This window comes from Ipomoea nil, unplaced genomic scaffold (assembly GCF_001879475.1).
Source record: "Ipomoea nil cultivar Tokyo-kokei standard unplaced genomic scaffold, Asagao_1.1 scaffold1745, whole genome shotgun sequence".
NCBI lineage: Eukaryota > Viridiplantae > Streptophyta > Magnoliopsida > Solanales > Convolvulaceae > Ipomoea > Ipomoea nil.
The window spans coordinates 6,072-25,701 of NW_017618173.1; the positions used below are offsets into that span (position 1 = coordinate 6,072).

General features: G+C 47.4%; 1 protein-coding gene across 1 annotated transcript; it reads right to left on the reverse strand.

Moving 5' to 3' along the window:
• Positions 1-1,160: 1,160 nt before the first annotated feature.
• Positions 1,161-19,444, reverse strand: LOC109192041 (formin-2-like; the record flags this gene model as incomplete). The annotated part of the gene is made up of 3 exons (XM_019342658.1): positions 1,161-1,775; positions 19,243-19,313; positions 19,351-19,444. Coding segments are annotated over 3 exons (573 nt in total), but the record flags the coding sequence as incomplete, so codon positions are not given.
• Between the last annotated feature and the right edge of the window lie 186 nt (positions 19,445-19,630).

The window sequence follows — 19,630 nt, forward strand, 5'->3', positions numbered from 1 at the left end:
GTGTTTCTTGATTTTCCAGCGATGAGGTCCTGCGGCGGCGACGGCGACGCTCTTTTAGCGTTGAAATCTAGGATTGGTCCGTCGGGGCGCGCTGGTTGGTTGGTCGGAGAAGAATGTCGGGAGTGTCTGCCGGGGGAAGGTGTGAATGATCGTATAAATGAGAAGGTTACTACGCTGGTGGTTGAGCGGCTCCGGCGTAGAAGGATCTTGTTTCTTCGTCGTCTTCCATGGCTACCGGGGCAAAGGAGAAGAAAAGATGAGCAAATGACTAAATTACCCCTCACAATAAACATTAATTGGTTAATTAAAAGATTTCAGCGAGATTTGGCCGGCAAATTGATCGGAGTGACCAAAATTGATAAAAATTGAATAGTTAAGGTACTAAATTAACAGTTTTGAAAGTCGTTGATTAAAATTAACAATACCCTAATAGTCACATGCCCAAAATTGAAATTTTCTCTTAAGTAGAATGTGAATGTCAGATATTGAAACAACCTAGTTTGATAGGTTTGTGGTTCTAGGCCGACCCAGGCCTAATTCATATTAGACCTTCATCCCCAACTTTCTTAATATAGTGATAATATTTCATTCCAATCCATTACAAAAGTAGGAAATATATTCATAGAATATAATAGAAGATTAGAAGGTACCACGTTATACGTACTGTTGATGAAAGTTAGTATCTTTTGGGCTTCATATTGCTGTTTTGATATCATTATATCATGGACTATATGATCCACCTTAGTAAAGTGAATCACTGATATGCAAATATGTAATACATTTTTTATAAGGTTGGAGTATGGAGTGCGAACTGTTTAGAGTGGGATGCAACAAACATTGACTTCTCGCAGGGTGGACAATAATTAAATTACACATCAGTTTTTCAAAAGATTGTGGAGCTTGTGATATTTAATTTGATGTCAAACTTCTACTCATGAACTAGCTTTAATGGAACTGATGATGGTCGAATTGAATCATATGGATCCATTATATTCCTCCCATCTTTATTTTAGATTTTGTTAATTCAATGAAGCTTTGTTTTAATTTGCTTTTAAAAAATGAAAATGAAAGCTAATCTTGTTCCAACTAATTAATGTTTCTTGAAGCAAACCATATAGTGTTTGCGGGCATAAAATCGTAGAATGATAGATATGAAGATGTATATATATAAGTGGCTCGCCGTTTATTCCAATATTATTACGTGCGTACGGTACGGACTACAGAGGGGCATAGAAAGTAAAATAAGGAAAATATTATATGTAGTAGAGAGGGATACTTATATAAAGCAAAGGGGATCGGAGAAGATGATAATATATAGTGAGTATTTGAGACGATATAGGGCGGGCCGGCAAGCCATGGAGCTTAGCTCAAATGCGGTACGGTCCTCCATCGTTTATGGTAGCCGCGGGAACAGCGGGATTGTCACCGGAGGCACCAGTGGATGGCAGCGGCGGAAGACGCACTGGAGGCAGTACTGGAAGACGCAGTGGAGGAAGAGGAAGAGGAAGAGGAAGAGGAAGAGTCACTGGAGGCACTAATGGAAGACGCACTGGAGGCACTGATGGCAGCGGCGGAAGACTCGCTGGAGGAAGAGTCACTGAAGGCACTGATGGCAGCGGCGGGATGTTCACCGGAGGCAGTGATGGCAGCGGCGGGATGTTCACCGGAGGCAGTGATGGCAGCGGCGGAATGCTCACCGGAGTCACTGATGGCAGCGGCGGGATGTTCACCGGAGGCAGTACTGATGGCAGCGGCGGGATGTTCACCGGAGGCAGTACTGATGGCAGCGCGGAAGAATCACTACTGGGGGAGGCGGGGGTGGCGGAGGTGGCGGAGGAGGGGGTGGGTTCCGAGGGTTGAGGTTTAAGAGACTACGAGCTTCTGCCACCACGATGCTGCCGCGACAGACGCCATTAGGATCAGCAGAATTGGCAGTAAACGCGGGAATGGCACACTTTTTTGGTGCGGCCATGTTTGGAATGAGTTGTAGTGGTGACTGGTGAATGAATGCATGCATGGGTTTTTATAGATGTTGACGTTAGCTGAGGAAGCCATGAGAAATTAATTTTCTTTAAATTTAAGAAAAAGTGTAAAATAGTTCACTAAAATTATACTCCTAGTTTTTATGTAATTAGATTATATATATATTAAACTTAAAAAATATGCAATTAAATCAGCAAGTAAAATGTTAAGCACCTTGTGCACATATGGTACCCGAGTTGGACTCCTATATGGGAGGTTGTAAGTTGTCTCAATGGAAGCGTTATTGCCAAGTAAAATATGTTCAATTGTGATAATTTTTTTTCCCAGTAAAATTCGATCAAATTAATTGCATGGATGGATAGGATAACATGGTATATACTAAGATTTGTTTTTCCTAAATCATATTAGTTGAGATGAAAGATCGAAATATTTTTAATTTAAATTACATTAAAAGAAATCATATAAATGTCTCAATTACACATATTCTGCTTGTTTGATGGTAAAATTGCGCACTTTTTAAATTCAATAACTCAATTGCACAAAAAAAAATAAGCTCAGTGACATATTTGATACTTGTTCCGAAAATTAATTAAAATGAGAAATAATCCACACTAGGTGTGCAATGAGTGAAGTTGCTTGCGAGAGACAATCGATGACTCATTGCGAATCCGACGGTCAACGGCGAATCTAGCAAAAGACAATATAATGTAGCCAAGCCTCAAGGCTGACGACGACGAAGGCTTGAAATCTGCGTACAGATTGACGAGCCAATCTAGTTTATCTCAAACAAGCTAGAGCTCAAACATTAGTGTCAATCGAGCTGAGTTCGAATTTCAATTTTAAGGTTTGATTGAGTTTGTGTTCAACTCGGCTCGTTTATAGGCCTAACTCATACCTATATAGCTAATTCAAGTTATATTGTGTATCAGTTTATCATACACATTATAAATTATGATACAAATTATGTATATGCAGTTAATATATTATGTACATAATTTAACATTATTGTTCAAAATTCATGATATGTGAATATAAGGAAATAAAATGAATTACATAATATGTTAACAACAAATATAATTTCCGGGCTAAGGTCTATAATGTACATGATGAATTCGATTCACGATATAACGAAACTATTAGTGGGTTTCTCCTAATTAATTCAAAGGAAGAAATTTTGCACGATTTTTTTTTTTTTTAACGCAAAAACGAAGATTCCATTACTAATCAGAATAAGTGCGTAATACAATCAGGTGGAACACCAGTCCACACTACTGAGACAGACTTAGAAACGGTCGCCTGAGCAAGCTCATGAGCCACACGATTCGCTGACCTCCTAATATGGGATACAGTAACATTCCCAATATCGCTAGCAATCGACTTACATTGCTTCACAAACAACCCAGCATAAGAAAAATCAGAAAAACTCGAATTGAAAGCAGTACAAAAATTTAAACAGTCTGATTCTAAATTAACATTGCTGTAACCTTGCGTCTTAATCCAAACCAAAGCCTCCTTGACTCCCAGATAAACGGATCCTCCTCACCTACTAATTGTCCACATTTAGCTGCAACAAATGCACCCTCATGGTCACGCATCACAGCGCCAAAGCCAGCACCATTACTCAAAACAGAAGCGTCCACGTTACATTTGAGTACATTGTTCAAAATTCATGATATGTGAATATAAGGAAATAAAATGAGTTACATAATATGTTAACAACAAATATAATATCCGGGCTAAGGTCTATAATGTACATGATGAATTCGATTCACGATATAACGAAACTGTTAGTGGGTTTCTCCTAATTAATTCAAAGGAAGAAATTTTGCACCATTAGTAATTGAGTTTGTTCTGCATGGACCGACATATATGGTTAAATCGACATATAATTAAATCCTATGTTTATAGTAAAATTAATATATATAAATGCATCACATATGTTAAGTGGAATATTATTGACTTTTTGTACCACGAATTAATACTAATAAATTTATCACTTGATAATGAAAGTTGTTTCACCGCCCCACCCCCCAAAAAAAAAAAATCAATACTTAAAATGATCATTTGACCATGTTATAATTCCTAATTTGGTCATCAAATATTAATTCATTAAAAAAATATTAATAGAAATTTTTGTATTTGTTCTAAAAGGGTAGTTGAATGGGTAGAGCATGAATGCATGACTCCATATATACCTAATGATTACAAGTTCAATTTTTGCCAACATCCTCTCAGTCGCCCATCTAATTAACAAGATCTTCCTAGTGCGGTTCATCTCTTTCGTGTGATTCATTGACTATTATACATGAGAATGGTTTTTCTAATGCACACTGATGGTAAATATGTCATCGGATAATATTTGGAAAGTAATCATAGTTAGTATTGCTTAGAGTGTTGATTACAAGAATTAGTGCATGCCCTTGGCAACCCAATGGGGTAGCTCAATTGACAAATGAACTCTCTTTGTGATAGAGAATTCCGAGATAGCCTCGGACAGAGAAAAACCCGGACCACCTCGATTTTTACACCACAAAAAAAAATCATGGTTTCCTACTTATACTAGTGTAGAGCCAAGCCTACATTGAGTGTGGTCTTCATCATAATTGCTCCCTCTTGAATAGGTCGGTAAATTCAAAAAAAAAAAAAAAAAGATTTACTCAATTTTATCATCTGATGTACTAAAATGAGTAAATTCCTTTTATAGTTAAAGAATATTTTAGATGAATTGATAGTCGATGACTAAAGTAAAAATTATATATACTCAAGAGGTCAGGGGATTTTTTTTTTTAAAAGAAAAATAACTTCATTAAAATCAAGCAATAAGATGTTCAATACAAGCTGGAATAGTAGAAAAATAAGAAAGATGACCAGGTTGAGAACAAGCAACTCCGGCTAACAATGAGCAAGCTTATTCACTGATCGATTCTCATACTGAATGGACACTGATTCAAAGTGTCGTTTTAAGACCCGACACTAATTGAAGATACAACCTGCATAAGAATAGTCTGGTAAATCATTATTGAGGAATCTGCAAATCATTTGACAGTCCGATCTCAACACAATATTAGAACAACCTTGTTCGAGAATCCAAGAGAGCTTCCTTCATGGCTATAGCCTCCACTAGATGAGGATCTTTAGAGGGCATTTTTTTATATATATTATCTCAAAAAAAAAAAAAAAAAAAAAAAAAAAAAAAAAAAAACAACAACAACAACAACACCGTCAAATGGGTTGAAGAAAGAATGAAACCAAGTTAGGCAGCCGGCAGCCATTATGGAATTTTAATTTCATTAAAGAGAGAAAGAAAAATGGCATGAATAATTAAGTTTGGGTCCTTTCAAAAAAAATTTAATTTTGGGCAAATTATACATGGATCAAGGCCTAGCTTACATTGTGAATTTTAATCCAAAATAATTTTCAGATTATGTGTTTGCATTTGACATATTTTTTATATATCATTACAGTTTATGCGTTTGTAAATAAATTGAAACGCTACATAACACTTTACCTACAAACACATAATATGTTAACTGCAGACACATAATATGTTAACTAATAAAAATATTATGTGTTTGCATTTAACATATTATGTATGTAATTATCATATTATGTGTTTGTAATTAATATGTTATGTACAATTAATTTATTTATAAACACATAATTGTTAACTGCAAATATATAATAGGACAACAGCAGATACATAAATTTTGGACGAATGTCTAGAATTAAAACAATTGCTTAATTTTGTGTCATTCTTTGTCAACTGCGACAAGTTGTGTAACTAACTTTTTTGGAATCACAAGTTGTGTAATTAATTAAGTTGAATTCACATATTCAACAATAGTTATGTCATGGACTGAATCCACCTTACAATGTGAATTATTATCCAATTAGAGTTCTATAATTATGAACAGAGTTCTGTAATTGTGAATATAGATTTCAATAATTGTGAATATGAAGTTCAAAAATTATGAACATAAAGTTCTTGGTAGGGAATATCCCGACCGACATAGCTTCACCACGACCGAGGAGCCTTTGTCTCTTTCTCCTTGTCTTTGCAGGTAACAGGTCGGGCTCCACGAGAAGAACCCGGTCGTAGACCGACCAGAGTTGCCCGAGCAACGGTGTCGACCACCGAGCGGTAGCCCTTTGGCGAAAGAGCTGACGAAGGACACGTGGCGGCTCTTTACATCGACAGGCAGGGCACCCGGGAGGATGACACGTGGTGGCTACGTGGAGGACATGCCGAACGGCTGGAATCCTGTCCCCGGCATAGCGGCTATAAATACCCACAGTAGCTACAGTGTAAGGGACTTTTGGGACGATCGATAGGTTGTTATTAGAGAATCCCGACCGCACTCAGTCGGTACTCAGAGCAACCAAGTAGATTGTACTTAGGGCCTTTACCGTGATCAATAAAGATTTTACTTGCTTTAATTGGTCTCGTGTTATTCTATATTGCTTACCCATAATTAGCAGTATCATTTTGGCGCCGTCTGTGGGGACCCGTGCAAGAAACCAACGTCATGACGAGCACCCGATCACCATATCGACATGTATCCGTGGGCACACAACAACTTCGCCGACGACCAGGCGGATGCGGCGAGCTCCTCCGACCACTATGCTACCCAACAGCAGGGTCAGACAATGGACCTCAACCTCAATCTCTCACCACCACATCCGTCGAATACATACCCGGCCGCCCAGCAGCCGGTGAATTACATACAACCGGGATACCCACCACCCGGTCTGCCATACCAGCAGCAGCCGATGATGTATCCCGTCCAGTATCCGTACCCGGTCCCACCTCCACCGTACGGGTATTGGCCAGGCCAACCGATGTGCTACACTTCCCCGGTTGGTTATCCACCATATACGCCTGCCTATACAGCTCCAGCCGCCGCCCCTCCAGTACAACCGACCGCACAAGTAGAGCCGCAGCGTCAGTCCACTTCCCGGGCTCGACGCTCGGCTCACTCGCGGTTGGGGTCGGGCGGTGCTGATGCGATGGAGGCACCAGCTCAGGCCGTTCAAGCGGAGGACCCTGAAGAGGTTGCCCGAGCGGTAGCTTTCAATCGTCTCCGACCAGAGATGCGCCAGCGTCTGGGACCCCAAGACCCGAATCGCGGGCAAGAGGACGTACAAATGCAGGAAGCTAGCCACGAGGCTTCATCCGGGTATAGCGGGTCGAGATCTCACCGACGACGACGCGCTCGGGATACAGCCCAAGCCGCTCAAGCCGCCGAGCTCAACGAAACCCGAGGATTGATCTACAACCTCCAGGCTGAAGTTGCGCAGCTCAGGAGTGCGTATCCTACAGCACCCCCGGTCGACCCTACACCAGACGCCTTTCACAGCAGCGGTAATGGCTCAGCCTTATCCGCTCGACTTAAAGGTCTCGGGAGAGAAGAGTTACGACGGTCGGACAGACCCTGAGGCTCACGTGAATGATTTCTTCAGCAATATGATGCTGAAGGGCGTTTCAGACGCCGTGATGTTCAGGGCCTTCTACTCAACGCTCACCGGTCGGGCGGCAGAATGGTTCCGAACCCTGCAGCCGGGGTCAATCGACAAATTTGAGACCCTGGCGGTCAAGTTTGTACGGAAGTTCATTACTTCCAAAGTGGTGAGGAAGTCCTATATGTACCTCGAAAAGGCCAAGCAGCTCGAAGGGGAAAGCTTGACCGACTTCCTCATCAAGTGGAAGGCGGCGGTCGGGGAGGTCGAGCCCATGGATGATGCGACCGCCACTCACATGCTTCACATCTCCCTCCGGGCGGGGTATCTATACCAGGATTTTATCCTCCACCCCCCGACCACCTATGAGGAGGCCCTACGAAGGGTCACTGATTATGCCAACGCAGGTGAGGCGAATGCCGTCAAGCGCTCGCAGGAGGTCGGCTCTTCGTCCCGTAAACCGGCCGGCCGGGCGGAACATCGATCGGGAGATGACAATCCCCGACCCCGCACCAGGCAGGGCGAGTTTACGGCCTTGAACCGATCCGCAGCGGAGGCCATGCAATACGCCCAGTCCTGCAATCTCATCAAACTTCCCCATCCCGATCGAGACGGCCCCGACAAGAGTAAGCATTGTGCTTACCACCGATGCGCCGGGCATGACACCGAGGAGTGTACCCACTTGCGCCAATTGTTGGAAGATTTGCTCAATCTGGGAAAATTGGACAAGTGCGTGGGGAAGAGAGAAGACAGCAAGAGAAATACCGACCGGAGAGACCATAGGCGTTCTCATCACCGCTCCGATCGGTCGGGTCAGGACCGAAGAGACGATCGAAGGGACGATCGTCATGATGACCGACGGGACCCTGACCCTCCGTCCGGTAGCCGCCCGTCCGGAAAGCCTACCATCCACGTCATTTTTGGTGGGCTGGAAGATGCTTCCCGACCGCGGACTAATTGCCCGGTCGTAGTAGTGGATTCCCGGGAGACCGGGAAGAGGCAGAAGATGGAGCCCATAACCTTCACCCTTGAGGACCAACCTAGCAGCAGCGACCATGGCATGGAGGCGCTCGTGGTCACGATCGACGTTAAGGGGACGGACGTCCAAAGGGTTATGGTTGACACGGGCAGCAGTGTGAACGTCCTATACTTGGACGTCTTTGAGAAGCTTGGCATCGACAGGAAGGAGCTGACTCCGGTCGGTGTACCACTGTCAGGATTTACCGGGGCTCTTATTTACCCCGAGGGAAAAATAACGCTCCCGGTTGAGATCGGCACGCCTCCAAAGTCGATCCAAACGGAGCTGGAGTTTGTTGTGGTCAACCTCCATTGCGTCCACAACATTATCTTGGGCCGACCCGCCATTATGAAGATCGGTGGGATAATTTCTATGCCCCACCTGTGCATGAAATTCCCCACCCCTAACGGGGTCGGCGTGGTCCGTGGCGATGTCCAATCCGCCCGGAAGTGTTACACCCGAGCGGTTAATCGACGTGATTCCGGTCCATCTTCCCGGGTGAACACTATAGCCAAAGAAGAGGCTAAGGAACGGAAGGAGCAGCCCGAGCCTTCCGAAGAGATAGAAGAAGTTCCCCTGTCCGAGGACCACCCGGACAGGAAGATAAATATTGGCCGAACCCTCACCCCCGAGCTTCGAGCGGAAGTTTTGGCCATACTCCGGGAGTATGCTGATATCTTTGCGTGGGGGCCCGAAGACATGCCCGGGATCGACCGATCGGTCATCTGTCACAAGTTAGCCGTCGATCCCGCAGCAAAGCCGGTCGTGCAGAAAACACGACACCTTTCCTCCGATCGCCGTGAGTTTGTCAGGGAGGAAGTCAAAAAGATGGCGGCAATCGAGCACATCCGTCCGGTGATTTATCCCGAGTGGGTGGCAAATATCGTTCTTGTTCCTAAGCCCCCAGCTTGGAGGATGTGTATCGACTTCACGGACCTTAACAAAGCCCGTCCGCTCGACCCGTATCCTCTACCGAGCATTCACCAGATGGTCGACGAGACGGCCGGGGCCGAGTTAATGAGCTTCATGGATGCCTTCAAGGGGTATCATCAGATCATGATGCACCATGAAGACGAGAGCAAGACAGCCTTCGTGACCCCGGATGGGCTGTATTGTTACCGAGTGATGCCGTTCGGTCTGCGGAACGCAGGAGCCACCTACCAGAGGATGGTCAACATGCTCTTTGCTGATCTGCTGGGCCGAACGATGGAAGCTTACATCGACGATATGTTGGTCAAGAGTCGGGACCGATCCGACCACACTCGGGACCTTCGGGAGTGCTTCCAGATCATGAGGAAGTACCAGTTGCGGCTGAACCCGACCAAGTGTACATTCGCGGTTCAGACCGGCAAATTCCTCGGCTATATGATGACCAAGAGAGGAATCGAGCCTAACCCGGCCAAAGTAAAAGCGATTCTGGACATGCAACCGCCTTCCACCGTTCGGGAAGTCCAGCAATTGACCGGTCGGTTGGCAGCCCTCAGCCGGTTTCTCTCCAAGCTAGCCGAGCGCGCTTTACCTTTCTTCAAGGTATTGCGGAAGGTTAACGGATTCGTCTGGAACGAAGAATGCCGAGTGGCTTTTGACGAGCTGAAGGAATATCTCATGTCACCAATCGTGCTCTCAAAGCCCGAGCTCGGCGAAGAGCTGGACGTATACCTCGCCGTGTCCGATCGCGCAGTAAGCGCAGTATTGTGCCGAACCGATCCGGAAGGGGTCCAGCGACCGGTGTATTATGTAAGCCACGCGCTACATGGTCCCGAGCTCCGGTACTCCCGGCTGGAGAAGGTCGTCTATGCCTTATACGTTGCCGCGAAGAAGTTGGCTCCCTACTTCCAGGGTCGGGCAATTTGCGTGTTGACCGATCAGCCGATCGGTCCAGTCCTCCGAACTGCTTCATCATCAGGTCGCCTAGTCAAATGGGCGTTAATGTTGACCCAGTACGCGATCGAATACCGACCAAGACCGGCTATTAAAGGTCAAGCTCTTGCGGACTTCTTGGTTGAGTGCACCGCCCGGGATACCCGGCCTCCTGAGGTTGCGGATCCCGAGGCTGAGTGGTGGTCGTTGGCTACTGACGGGTCAAGTAGCAAAAAAGGAGCAGGGGGAGGAGTAGTAGTCACGAGCCCAGAAGGATTCAAAGTCTATTTTGCTCTCATGTATCAGTTCCACCCGACCAACAACGAAGCCGAGTATGAGGCATTTGTAAATGGCTTGCAATGCGCTCGGGACTTGGGGGCTGGATACATCCGAGCCCAAATAGATTCTGCGCTCGTGGTCGGGCAATTTCTCGAGGACTATGAAGTCAATGGTGAGCGTTTGCAGTTGTACCGAGACCTTGCCATGGAAAAGCTCGCTCAGTTCCGGGGGTATACCGTCCGACACATACCCCGGTTGGATAACGCTGATGCGGATATCTTATCCAAACTGGCCCAAGACGCCCCGGAACACATGTCGAAGATAGCTCGGATCTTGGTGATCCCCAAGCACAGTATCCATCGCCTGCCGGTCAATCCAATCCAACCGGTGGAGGACAGCTGGATCGCCGATCTGAAGGAATACCTCGAGCACGGTCGACTCCCAGACGACCCACAGCGTGCTCGAAAAGCCAAGCTGAGAGCCCCGAGGTTCCAAGTCTTGGATGGTCGTCTTTATCGGCGATCGTATGGAGGCCCTCTTATGCATTGCTTGACCGCGTTCGAGGCCGAGTTAGTCATGAAGGAGCTATACTCGGGAATTTGCTCTTCGCATCAAGGAGGCCGGTCCCTGGCCCGTCGTATCATGCTAATCGGGTACTATTGGCCGTCCCTCCAGCTAGACTGTGACAAGTTAGCTCGGGAATGTGAGACGTGCCAACTGTACGCCCGGATGCCTGGACGACCGGCAACCTTCTATCAACCGGTCACGACCGCAGTTCCCTTCGCTAGGTGGGGGGTAGACATCTTGGGCCCTTTCCCTCAACTCTCTGGTCGCAGAAAGTTCGTGATCGTCGCCATAGATTACTTCTCCAAGTGGATAGAAGCCGAGCCCTTAGCCACAATTACCTCTCAGCAATGTGCTCGCTTCCTTTGGCGCAATGTGGTTTCCCGCTTCGGTGTGCCCGTGCATCTCATCAGCGACAACGGCCGCCAATTCGTAAGCCAATATTTCCAGAACTTCCTGGCCACGATCGGGACGACTCACGTCCGGTCGTCGGTGGCTTACCCTCAGGGAAACGGACAAGTGGAGAACGCGAACCGGACGATTTTGGTAGGTCTGAAAAAGAAGTTACACTCGGCTGGTCGTAGTTGGGCCGATGAGTTGCCATATGTCTTATGGACTTATCGGACGACCCCGAGGGAAGCTACTTTGGAGACCCCTTTCGCCCTGGTTTATGGAGCTGAGGCCCGACTTCCGATCGAGGCCTGGATTCCGACCGATCGAGAGAGAACCTATAATGCGGAAGAGAACGAACACGCGATGGCCGTGGACCTTGATGGGGTCGAGGAAAAGCGAGAGCTAGCCGCTCGGCGTATGGCCGAGTACCAAAAACGTGTCAAGAGTTCGAAAGACGTTCGGGTCAACCCTCGTTATTTTCAAGTCGGAGATTACGTTCTACGACGAAGGGAGGCCAGTCAGCCTTTAGAGGGTGGAAAGCTAGCTCAGAACTGGGAAGGGCCGTACATCATCAACGCTATCATACGGCCGGGTACATACCGATTAGAGACAACAGCTGGTCGGCTAATCGAGGGGACTTGGAATTCCGAGCACCTCGTTCTTTTTAGGCATTAGCCTATTTTTTGTATTTTCTAGACGAAGTGGGGGCTCGACCTGCGGGTTAGTCTCGGTCGTCATTTCTATGTAAATTTTATGGTTGTAAAATTAATTCAACCGCCTGCGAGCGAGAAAGTTTAATGTATATACGATCGATGATTGCTCGACCGTTTGCATGCGGCGGCCCGATCGGTTATTTTCTTTTACCTTCGTTACAAGCAGATCAGTTTAACATTCATCAACCGGGCGAAATCTACCGACCGGTCAAAACGCGCTCCACATTGGCGGACACTTAAGTCACGCCGCTGATCGGGGAAGCCAGGAGTTCTCAGCATTATTCCCCGATCCGTCTAACTTCTGTCCACTATCGCACCCACTCGTGCCTCGAGCGCACAATAGTGTGGGGGCTGGGATAAGGAAGTATTCGCAGGCCCGTCGCTCGGTTACATCCCGACCGTAGAGGCTTGCTTTCAAAAATTTTTCGACAAAGGCCCGGGGATCGGGTACACCCGATCGGTTGGCCAGATTTGACGTCGAAATATCAAACGCACGACCAGGCCATAAGGTCGTAAGGTCGGGCGTCGAGTGGGTCGAACCAGTACAAGATCGGGCCACAAGGCCGCGAGGTCGAGCATTAAGGATCAGCACTTACGCAATTAAAGATAAAAGTGCGAAAAGAAAGAACGAATAACACGAGTTAGAGCAAAAACAAATTTTATTAACAAACAAAAAGTTGCCCGGTACAATTCGGGACCGGGCTCCCGATCAATGGTCCTTTACAAAAAAGAAGAAGAAGAAAGGAGCCTATTCTACTTCTTCATCTCCCGAGCTCCGGCAGCCGGTTCCTTTCCGCTCGGGGTGGCCGCCGTTGATGCCCCGGCTTCAGACGCCTTGGCTTTTGGGGCGAAGGGAGAGGGACCGGGATCGGCTAGGTCCGGGGGTAATACCGAGAGGACCAGCTGAAGGTCTTCCCCGTCTAGAGCCTTCTCCAACCGGGAACGGACTCGTTCAAGCATCTTCCGTTTCCCGGCCGTAAAGCCCCAGCGACCGAACGAGACGATCAGCTCTTCCCCGATCTCTGTTCCCCGGGCTGCTGTAAGGAAGGCCGAGCCCGAGTCCTTGTCTTTGAAGGCTGCCCGCGCCAGCTCGCTCGGATTCTCGAGCTGAGCCTTCAGCTCCTTGGCCTCTCCAATCGCCCGACTGGCGACCTTCTCGGCGAGGACCCGCTCCTCGTCGCCCTTCTTCAGGGCCTTTTGCGCCTTCTCCAGCTCGGCCTGGAGCTCCTTGATCTCCTTCAGATGACGAGCGGCCGTCTTCTTATGATGATCAGCTTCCTCGGCCAGCATAGCCTGACCTTGAAGGAGTTGGGTCGCCCGGGAGATCTGCAGTACAAAAGGATATCCAGGGTTAGCCCGATCAAAGTACATTAGCAAGAAAGCTGTTAGTTGAGAAAAGCTCACCTCAGCCAGGTCGTGGCCGATCCGTTCAGCCACCTGGGTCGGGGTCATCTTCCCCAGATCCACTCGGGCTGGCGCGGCGTTGCCGATCCGTGCCAGCACGGACGTAGACTCCCTCTCTCGCCCGACCGAAGGGCTCGGGCTGTGTTGGTCACGGCGGCGCTTCAAGCTGCCCACCTCGGTCGCGCCCTGGTCGGCGACCTTCTCCTTGCCCCGGGCGACCTCTACCCGGGTAACCAGGACGTCAGGCTGCTCAACGACGAAGCCCTCGCCCGTCGTCACGGTCGAGGCGCTCAGGGGTCGGGCAGTGGGAATCTCCTTTTCCCCGGCCGCTTTGGTCTTGGCCTTCTTCTTCCCGCCGAGGGAGATCTTGGCGGGCGGGGGAAGGGCGGTGTCTTCATCACCAAATTCTGCCATGGCTGCAATAAAAAGAGCTAAGTTAGTTTGATCAAGAAATGAAGCTAGGTCGGGAGGAACAGCTCGAGCTAAACCTTTCTTCTTCCGTTTCGACGGCTTGGCGACCGTCACGCCCATCGGTACGGGAAGGTACTTCTCCTTTAGCTCGTACGTGGGGGGCGGGAGCTTGGCGGCTGCGAGACTCTCGGCTGTCCGGAAGATGGAGTACTCGTGTATTTCACTCGAGATCCGAGTGACCGTCTCCTTGAGCGCCTGAGTCGCGGCCGGCACCACTTGCTTTCTGAAGTGGCTGCTCCAAGTGCGATCGACCGGGAGGATCCAGGGGTCGTATTTGATGGAGAAAATTCTGTTCTTCCACCCCTTGTTGTTCCCGGGCAGGCCTTTGATGGAGCACATATCTGCTCGGGATTGCAGCATCAGGAACCCACCCCCGTAGCGGCCCGGGAGAACCTTGATCTGGTAGATGAAGTTGAACAACTCCATCGTGCACTCGGCCTCGTGCCGAGTGCATATCTGCGGGAAGCAGGCGAGGATCCGATGTGCGTTCGGGCAGATTTGAGCCGGAACGACCCGGTAGTACGCTAAAAAGGCCGTCAAGAGGGCCGGGAAGGGAATGGCAATCGGGGCCATTAGGGAGTCGTAATGCATCCCGATCCACTTGCCCCGATGCCTGTCAATCACGTTCCCCAGCTGCCGGCTCGTGTCGAATTCAACCCGACCCCGGAGTACTTCAGCAATCCGAGCCGCTTCGCCTTTGGTCAGCAGGCTCATTTCTTGCTCGACACTCTCGCTGTTCAAGAATTCGAGCTCGACGGCTGGTGTGGCCGGCCCGGCCGGGTCTTCTTCGGTCTGCTCGGGGGTATTTTCCCGATCCCCCCCTCGAGGAGCAGCTTCCGGGTAGTCCCCAACCACCCGGGTAGGCGTTTCCCTAACGCCCTCGGTCGGAGAACCCCGCCCGCTTGACGTGGTTCTCTCTTCCTCTTCTTCGCTGGAGCTCCCCGATCCGCTGGAGCTAGAGCTCGATGTCCCAGAGGAGCTTGATGCGTTGTTATGCTTGACGGCTCGCTCAGGGGCTGGCGTTGCTCGGGGGCTGGCTTCAGGAGTGCAGGACATAATGTCCACTTCCTCGTCGCTGATGTACTCGACCTCCTCGTCATAGTCCGCGATCGAGGCGTTTTGACTATCCGAGTCCGACATAATTCTACCTAAAGGTCGGTCGGGAGTTAGTATAGGGTTCGGGGAGTTAGCTCGAAGTTAGTGCTATCCTACTTCTACGCCAAGTGAAGAATAGAGAAAGAGTAAAGAACTAGGAGCTTACCGAGTGAAGAAACTTGGAAGAGGATCTGAAGTTTCGCTTTGCTTGATCGCCTTGCTGAGATGCTCTGCTCGGGATTCTTAGAGGATACCGACTGAAGCAAAAGAGTGAGGAAAGTTCAAATGAGGGCCTCAAGGGCCTATTTATAGGAGGGCATTTAGGCGGGAAATGGGCCAACTTGCCTGACACGACCCGCGCTGAATCCGAGGCGACGGATGGGATCGCCGAGGCCGGCAGAGGCCGACACGTGGCGTAGGAGGGAATGACAGCTGGCAGGTCGGCTTGGTGGCTGACGGTTGGGCTTCTTCATCCCATCCCGTTTTTTCCCGACTGATCAAAAAGGCCCGGGCTGGGGGGCTCTTGGTAGGGAATATCCCGACCGACATAGCTTCACCACGACCGAGGAGCCTTTGTCTCTTTCTCCTTGTCTTTGCAGGTAACAGGTCGGGCTCCACGAGAAGAACCCGGTCGTAGACCGACCAGAGTTGCCCGAGCAACGGTGTCGACCACCGAGCGGTAGCCCTTTGGCGAAAGAGCTGACGAAGGACACGTGGCGGCTCTTTACATCGACAGGCAGGGCACCCGGGAGGATGACACGTGGTGGCTACGTGGAGGACATGCCGAACGGCTGGAATCCTGTCCCCGGCATAGCGGCTATAAATACCCACAGTAGCTACAGTGTAAGGGACTTTTGGGACGATCGATAGGTTGTTATTAGAGAATCCCGACCGCACTCAGTCGGTACTCAGAGCAACCAAGTAGATTGTACTTAGGGCCTTTACCGTGATCAATAAAGATTTTACTTGCTTTAATTGGTCTCGTGTTATTCTATATTGCTTACCCATAATTAGCAGTATCAGTTCTATAATTATAAACATAGAGTTCAGTAATTATGAACATAAATTTTCTGAAGACAAATGTCGTTAACGACGAAAGAAAGAATTATTATTTTTAAATTAACATGACGACACGACGTAATTTTCCACCAAAACGACGCCGTTTTGGAACCATGTCCACCTTGCAAGATGGATACGGTTCCACAACATAATTTGCCCAGACAACGGAGACAAGTGAGACAACCAGTCTCGACCAGTTTATGGTTATGGGCCAAGGCCTAATTCATATTGAGCCTTGCTTCACTAACTCCCCTAAACCGGTAAAATTGTTCAATTAAGTCCAAAATGACTTGTTTATCAGGTTAAATTTATGTGTTGACACGCGTCTTTTATATTTTAATTTTTTTAATAAATTTATTTTTATTTACTAAAAGTACAAATATTATATAAAAAATAAAAAAAAAAAAAACTGTTCTTGGCTGTCCGGAGAGGACAGTCACGTCGTCTAAGGAACACGGCCATGGCCGCCGTCCTCATTCCAGAGGGTCATGGCTGTGTATTGGGTACGGTTCAAAATGCAACCATTAACCTGGTTTTCATTAAAAAAAAAAAAAAAATTTACATCGTTTTGGTACCATGACCAATTGTATAACTGTAAATTCTAGGCCGGTCAACTCATATAACTCGCTTAGTTTGTGGGTCTCTGGGCCTACACCCAAACTCTATTGATTGCATGAAACTCATTTATCATTCTTATTTGCAATTTCAATTAATCTTTTCTTATTTACCCAAATCTATTCACCGCTTTTGATGTATATTGGCACTTCCAGAAATGAATGCCTCGTTTTCTTTACCTTGCTGCTAATGTTTCTTCAAGCAAACAATAGTCATTGCATATATGTTGAATTTAAAAGCAAGAAAACATGTAAATGAAACACACTTAAGTACGAAATTCAAAGATGAGTAGTACAGATGATGAATGATCTGAGTCCTAACACACTGCACGTAGAGAACATCGTGCATCCATTCGTTCAAGACCGGAATATATAGTGAATGTATCAATCATAAGTGTAAATAATCTGAGAATCCTGGAGAATATGTGTGTGCGCACGCTCAAGCAAGCCTTCAAGAAATCATGGCTTCTTAAGCAGCTCTGGTTTTGGAATTTCTGGGAATTCAGGCTTTGGGAATGTTGGAAACTCTGGTTTTGGTATTTCTGGGACTTCAAGCTTTGGGAATGTTGGAAACTCTGGTTTTGGGATTTCTGGGACTTCAAGCTTTGGTAATGTTGGAAGCTCTGGTTTTGGGATTTCTGGGATTTCAGGCTTGGGGAACGTTGGTAGCTCTGGTTTGGGATTTCTGGGATTTCAGGCTTTGGGAATGTTGGTAGCTCTGGTTTTGGAATTTCTGGCAGCTCAGGCTTTGGCAATGTTGGGATTTCAGGCAATGTGATCTCCATAAGGTTTCTGGCCTCGATTTGTACGAAAGCCGGTGACAGAGTGATCAAGAAAAGCAGGAGAAAGGATGGGTTGAGATGATGAGCCATTCTTGGTGAAGATGTTTTGTTTCTATTTCTAGCTTGGATTAGAGAGTTATGGTCTGGGGTTGTATTTGGGCAAGCTTATATAGAAAGGAGAGCAGGAAGAAACATTGAGATTAGTTGGTAGGAAGAACAATATGTTGGTTCAACTTCTCAACAACACTCATCTGAAATAGACAAATAGTCCAGGTAGCTTTGAAGCCAGCTGGATTTTCTTGAATACCTTTCAAGCTTCTTTATCAAGGAACACAAATATTTTCCCAGCCATTGCCATTCTTGTTTGAGCTGTTAGGAAAACATATGATTTATTTTCCCAGCCATTGTCATTGACCCCGGTTCTAGCATCATATCGTGTATGACGACCATGATAATTTGTTACTACCTCCCATTTTGAGGCCGGTGCATAATGAGAAAGAATTATTTGGAAGAAGGCTACTGGACTGGTTCAAAAAGAATTAAGAAGAATTTGGACTAAAAGCTATTTAGATTAGAGTTGTCAGTCCATAAGTTGGCCAGAGGAAGCGACCTAAGAAAGGGTTTCGTTGTCTGGTGTTTGATAAGGTTCTAAGTGAAACCATTCGATCCAAAGATGAAAAAAGACTACGTGGTGCCAAAAGGAGTCTGGAGTGCAAACGGTTTAGAGTGGGATGCAACAAACATTGACTTCTTAAAAGGCGGACAATAATTATTTTACATATCAGTTTTTCAAAAGATTTTGGAGCTAGTGATATTTGATTTGATATTAAACTTCTACTCATGAGCTAGTTTTTCTAGAACTGACCAATGGATCCATTATATATATTCATCCCATCTTTATTTTAATTAGATTTTGTTAATTCAATGAAGTTTTGTTTTAATTTGCTCTAAAAAAAATGAAAGCTAATCTTGTTCCAACTAATTAATGTTTCTTGAAGCAAACCATATAGTGTTTGCGGGCATAAAATCGTAGAATGATAGATATGAAGATGTATATATATAAGTGGCTCGCCGTTTATTCCAATATTATTACGTGCGTACGGTACGGACTACAGAGGGGCATAGAAAGTAAAATAAGGAAAATATTATATGTAGTAGAGAGGGATACTTATATAAAGCAAAGGGATCGGAGAAGATGATAATATATAGTGAGTATTTGAGACGATATAGGGCGGCCGCAAGCCATGGAGCTTAGCTCAAATGCGGTACGGTCCTCCATCGTTTATGGTAGCCGCGGGAACAGCGGGATTGTCACCGGAGGCACCAGTGATGGCAGCGGCGGAAGACGCACTGGAGGCAGTACTGGAAGACGCAGTGGAGGAAGAGGAAGAGGAAGAGGAAGAGGAGTCACTGGAGCACTAATGGAAGACGCACTGGAGGCACTGATGGCAGCGGCGGAAGACTCGCTGGAGGAAGAGTCACTGAAGGCACTGATGGCAGCGGCGGGATGTTCACCGGAGGCAGTGATGGCAGCGGCGGGATGTTACCGGAGGCAGTGATGGCAGCGGCGGAATGCTCACCGGAGTCACTGATGGCAGCGGCGGGATGTTCACCGGAGGCAGTACTGATGGCAGGCGGGATGTTCACCGGAGGCAGTACTGATGGCAGCGGCGGAAGAATCACTACTGGGGGAGGCGGGGGTGGCGGAGGTGGCGGAGGAGGGGGTGGGTTCGAGGGTTGAGGTTTAAGAGACTACGAGCTTCTGCCACCACGATGCTGCTGCGCAGGCGACAGACGCCATTAGGATCAGCAGAATTGGCAGTAAACGCGGGAATGGCACACTTTTTTGGTGCGCCATGTTTGGAATGAGTTGTAGTGGTGACTGGTGAATGAATGCATGCATGGGTTTTTATAGATGTTGTGACGTTAGCTGAGGAA